Source organism: Blastocystis hominis (genome assembly GCF_000151665.1).
Source record: "Blastocystis hominis, Singapore isolate B (sub-type 7) whole genome shotgun sequence assembly, scaffold_11".
Lineage (NCBI taxonomy): Eukaryota > Bigyra > Opalinata > Blastocystidae > Blastocystis > Blastocystis hominis.
Window position 1 is genome coordinate 468814 of NW_013171818.1, and position 6285 is coordinate 475098.

Sequence of the window (6285 nt, forward strand, 5' to 3'; positions counted from 1 at the left end):
GGGCAGAGCCGGCGGAGCTGGGCGGCGCCAGCATTCGGTACTACGTGGTGCGACGCTCGTGGATGGCGTCGATGGCCGTGATCCAGAGCGAGAGCGAGAGCGAGAGCGAGGTCGCCAGCACGAACTGCTTCCTGGACCTGCAGAGCGTGCAGAGCGTGCAGAGCGTGCAGAGCGTGCAGAGCGTGTAGAGCGTGCAGAGCGTGCAGAGCGTGCAGAGCGTGCAGAGCGTGCAGAGCGTGCAGAGCGTGCAGAGCGTGCAGAGCGTGCAGAGCGTGCAGAGCGTGCAGAGCGTGCAGAGCGTGCAGAGCGTGCAGAGCGTGCAGAGCGTGCAGAGCGTGCAGAGCGTGCAGAGCGTGCAGAGCGTGCAGAGCGTGCAGAGCGTGCAGAGCGTGCAGAGCGTGCAGAGCGTGCAGAGCGTGCAGAGCGTGCAGAGCGTGCAGAGCGTGCAGAGCGTGCAGAGCGTGCAGAGCGTGCAGAGCGTGCAGAGCGTGCAGAGCGTGCAGAGCGTGCAGAGCGTGCAGAGCGTGCAGAGCGTGCAGAGCGTGCAGAGCGTGCAGAGCGTGCAGAGCGTGCAGAGCGTGCAGAGCGTGTAGCACGCGCCCATCTATCTGAGCGTGGCCGCGTTCAACGGGTATCTCTCCCGCCACGAGAAGATCCCCGCGGTTCTGTATGCGGTGTGTGTGGAATCAGGCGGAGGGCATTGAGTGGGACTGTGCGATGGCGATTACCGGATCCTTCCATGATCTCTGCACCGCCACGTGCGAGCTTCGCGCTCCCGCGACTTCCTCCTTCCTCCTTCCGCCGAACCGTCTGTTTCCCCGCGGGACGCGATGTGTGGGACGTGTTGGAGGGTGGGATCCCCGCGACTTCCTACACGCTGGAGTGCGTCCCGAGCGAAGTGGGCAGTGCCGAGTGGCTGGGCAGGCAATTCGGAGTGTCCACGATGGCCACGTCGGAATTCGTTGGGTGTTGGTGGTGGACGGCGAGCCAACCTCCTCGCTCACCGGTTCGCTCTGGGTGTGGGTGTGGGTGTGGGTGTGAGTGAGCAGGAATCTGGTGGGCGATGGAGTGGGGTCCGTGGCTCCCTACGAAGGTGTGCAGAGTCGACCGGGCTCTCTGGATCTCTTCCTGTCCAACTGGGCGCAGAACGCCACCGTGGTCTCCGTCACACAGCCCCTCCGCCTCCGCCTCCGCCTCCGCCTCCGCTTCCTCTTCGCCTACGACGTGACCGGCGCGCTCATCCGCGCCCACCTCGTCGATCACGCCTGGTGCGCCGTGAGTCGCGATGTTTCCACGTTTCCACGATCCAGACCGATTTGGCAGTTGCTGAGAGAAAGAAAGAGAGAAATGGTTGCGGTGTTTGGTTTGGAAGATGGATGGATGGATGGATGGATGGAATTGTAGAGATGTGGAATGGTTGAAGCGTTGTAGGATTTGAATGAGAATCGAAAATGTGTTTAGGAAGGAAGGAAAGAAGGAAAATGTAGATTTAGAGTGTGTAGGGTGTTGGAATGATTTAGAAACATGAACAGAATAATCCAGAACGAGGAACCAAACGACTCTAGTTGATAATAATAATAATAGAGTGCTGTGAGTTGATAGTTGAAACAAAGAAAGATAGATAGAAAGAAAGAAAGTGTATTTAGAGTTAGTTGGTTGGTTTAGGATAAGGAAATGATAGAAAATGGAGTGAATGGTTAACGATGTGCGAAGATAGGTTCTTTGTGTGAAAATCACTGGATCAAAACCAATTTCCATTCCATTCGATTTGATTTACTAGTTTTACTAGTTTTAATTGCTTTCAAACCCAACCAGTCCCAAGTCAAAATGATTTGGCTAGAATCATGGATGGATAGATTGGATTATCGAAATAATAATAATGATAATAATAATGATAATATAGACTATTTAGACAAAGTGGAGTGAACAACCAAATCCTTGCTTCATAACACGATTTCACTATGATATCATAAATATACAACCTATACAGACATAGTAGACAACAAAATGGACTTTTCCATTCTGAGTGTTTCCAAACAATCCTGATATTATAAATATCTATACCTCCGAACTATTTCAACCACAAAAATGTGAACAAAATGATGCGAAACACAAGTGAGTACTTCACTTGGAAATCTTGGATCCAATGTGTATATGGTAGCACTCTATCATAATTTTTAAATATGAAGAATACTTAGGTGTATGGAAACAAACTGATCTCTCTGTTTTCTTCATAAATTCTTTATATTTGGCTACAAATTACGGATTCAAAGAGTAGAGGCTAAGGATATGTGATTCCAAATAGGTAGAATGCAAGAACTTAAGGGAAGCGAATTTCTCCTGGATGGTTACATAACGCGTGGTGAAGCAAAGGAAATCACTATTGGCGGCTGCAACTATAGCCTCCAATGTTATCAAGGCGATCACGAGGAAGAATACACGTTGACGAGAGCTGGGAAGGTTTGCCTATTCCAAAATGGCATACTAAAAATGTGTTACGAGGTGGATGCGAACGGGAGTGAAATCGGTGACTTCACGCGATTTGAAAATGGATGCGTCGCTTTTGTCCAATCATTTGACGAAATCTGGGACAGAAAGAATTTTCATCGTATAATAAACCATGTCCGAGGCGAGCGTATGGAAATCTATTCGCATGCGAGTGATCACCTGATATATCATGGTGAGTTCAATGAGAAGCGAGAACGAGAAGGATGGGGCATCCAATATGACGAAAAAACGGGTGCCATGCTGCTTGAGGGGATGTGGAAGGGAAACAAGCTCGTGGAGATCATCCGTAAAATCGAAGGAACCATCATGATTGAGTTCAAGCGAAACGGTAACAACACCATCGCTTCGAATCGAATTCCCCTCTATGTGGGTGAATTCGTTTATGATGAATCGAAAGAATCGTTTCTTCGAAATGGTCGAGGATACTGGATCGATGAAGAAACTCGGATTGCTACTCGCGAAGTGGAATGGAAAGATGGAGTGGAAGTGAGTGGAAGAGATCTCTATGATGGATGGTACACTCGATCCACAACTCCAAAACCCAAACCCAAACCCAAACCCAAACCCGCTCCGATGCCTGTGCCTGCTCCTGCTCCTGCTCCTGCTCCTGCTCCTGCTCCTGCTCCTGCTCCTGCTCCTGCTCCTGCTCCTGCTCCAAAAAGCGAAGAACCTGCTTCTCTTCGATTCAGCGTCACTGGATCTACAAAATGGACCGATGTGAGTTTGCAAGTGACCGATTTGAAGATTTCATCGAATTGCTGTAACGATTTGAATGCATTGGATCTGAATCGATTCGAGTGGATACGATCTATCGAAATCGGCGATGAATGTTTTGGATCAGTGAAAACATTCCAAATCGATGGATTGAATCGATTGAAAACTATCAAAATCGGAAACAATTCATTTACACATATGAAAAAAGCCGAGTGGAATGGTATTAGGTATGATGTAGCTGTCAAACAATGTAGCAATTCGAAATCATTCCACATATTGAATTGTGAATCATTGGAATCCATTCAAATTGGTGAATGGAGTTTCAGTGATTTTGGAGGCGACTTTGAATTGAAGAATCTACCACAATTACGATCCATTCAAATTGGTATAATCGAAGGTAGATCAACCATTTTCTTCAATCGTTCATGGAATTTCTTCAATAAATCATTTGTGATTCGAGGTATTGATATGATATTGAATATGAATAATGAATAGATCTTCCAAATCTACAATCCATTACATTAGGTGATTTTGCATTCTGTGCTTCCTTCTCAACAATAATTGAAAGTATTGAATGAATTCGAATGAAATGATTGATATAGATCTTCCATCATTACAATCCATTACACTCGGTTGGTCTGCACTTGAAGGAAGAAGGGATGATTATTCAACTTCATTGATAATGCGAAGTAATAATGAATTGATTGGTTATGATTTGTTTTGTAGATCTTCCAAATCTAACATCAATAACGTCTGATTGTTATAGTTTCAATTGTTTTTGTGTAGTGACATTAGAAAGTATTTCTGAATATTGAATATTGATAGTATTTAGATATTCCAAATCTTCAAAATGTCAAGCTGCCTATTTCATTCCATAAAGTTCGATCGAAATCAATTTCGAGTAGTTTGATTGATTTGATTTGATTCATAGATGTTTCTTCCATTCTCGCTGATCTTGTCCACTAAATCAAGCATTAAATCTATAATTTTGATTTGATTTGATTTGTTCAGTGATTCGTCATTGTTTAGGAACATTTCCATTGTTTGATTGTTTGTTTGTTTGTTTGTCTGAAACCGATTCTTGATCACAATTCATGATTCTATAATTATCAAAATATCAATCCTGCCTGATTATTATGATGTTCTTCTCTACCATTTTAACAATGATACTGAATTATGATTGTTGTTTCAATCAATCAATCAATCATTGTTTTCGATCATTACCATTATTATTATTACCAATGAGCCAATGATCACATATTGAACATTCACAAATGATGAATCCAATCTACCAATAATAATAATAATAATAATAATAATATACAAATGATGGTTTGAATAGGTTTGAACTAGGATTTGTTTAATATTGATAAGAAACTGCTTGCTTCGAATAATCATCATCATAATCATCATAATCATCATGAATAATAAGATTGGATTTGCTAGTGACACAATGGAATGGTTGGAATCGATTGATATTGGATGATTATTCACATTTGTGAATCCATTGTTAAATTGGTAGATAATACAATACAATACAATACAATACAATGATTGATTTTGAATTAGGATATTGAATTTGACTTATTGAATAGGAATAGATCACTGTATACATAGAATAGAATCAAATAGAATAGAATAGAATAGAATAGAATAGAATAGAATAGAATAGAATAGAATAGAATAGAATAGAATAGAATAGAATAGAATAGAATAGAATAGAATAGAATAGAATAGAATAGAATAGAATAGAATAGAATAGAATAGAATAGAATAGAATAGAATAGAATAGAATAGAATAGAATAGAATAGAATAGAATAGAATAGAATAGAATAGAATAGAATAGAATAGAATAGAATAGAATAGAATAGAATAGAATAGAATCCGATTGAATAGCATTGGAAATCATATTGGATTCACCATTCAATCAATCCAACTATCATTTGTTTGTTTGTTTGTTTGTTTATCAATGAGTCACAAAACATGGATTTATCAATTTGATAATAATGGAATCAAATCGGATGTGTTTGATACTTGATAGTTGTAGTTAGTAGTAATATCAATCGTGGTTTCACAATTCGATATTTGGATGGAATGTCGTATTCTTCAATATCACACAAACCACTTATTTACTCATTCAATCAATCAATGGATAAAAGATAGCTGATTCAAAATGCAAATGAATGTTGAATATCGTAAAGAATCAATTCATCATTCACACTCAATAATACTGATAAGAATAGAAAGGCTCTTCAATCCATTGATCGATTGAATGATTAAATGAATGAATGGTGTGTATTTGGTTAGTTTTCGATCTCCATTCATCATTATCATTATAATGATTGTATGATCATCCACATTATTCATCGGTCTATTTCAGCATATTGAATACCATTAGATCACTTTGGTATTGTTGATCATGAATAGAATGATTGGATAGGATCGATCAATCAGAATCAGAATCAGATTGATGAAGAGTATTCAACCATCAATCCTCGTGATTATTATTATTATTATTATTATTAGTAGTATTTGTATTTGTTCGATTATCAATGATATTGAATCGATCGAATGATTCATTGATAGCAATCCAATCGACTGATAGAATTATACAATTGATTCGATTGAATCCAAATGGAACAATCACTCAAACACATTGTAGTCTCAATGGTTGTTTTGCAATTGAATCGATCGAGATTCATGAAATCATTATGTTCGATCATTGTATTAGCTGGAATCTATCATTGTACTGTATTGCATAACAATACTCTTATTTCTTTCTTTCTTTCTGATCATTATCATTATTTCATTATTATTATTGATATTATTCAAATCATTAGATCCCATTCGAACAAGTCAATATGGAATCAGCATTTGATAATCACAATACAATAATGAGGCATATTGTGAGAACCATTTGTGTTGTGGTTTGAATATGAGTATTTCGATAATGGGTTTTCTTGGAATCCATTGTTTGATTGTATATTCAATATGCTGTTTGTGATTGTACACCGATGAATCCACAAATCACATATTTCGAATGAATCTTGATCGAACGACTT

General features: G+C 40.1%; 1 protein-coding gene across 1 annotated transcript; it reads left to right on the forward strand.

The window, feature by feature from the left end:
* Positions 1-2760: 2760 nt before the first annotated feature.
* GSBLH_T00001526001 (uncharacterized protein) lies at positions 2761-3717 on the forward strand (the record flags this gene model as incomplete). Its single annotated transcript, XM_013039945.1, has 1 exon — positions 2761-3717. The coding sequence occupies one exon, from the start codon at positions 2761-2763 to the stop codon at positions 3715-3717; it is 957 nt and encodes a 318-aa protein (XP_012895399.1).
* Positions 3718-6285: the final 2568 nt, after the last annotated feature.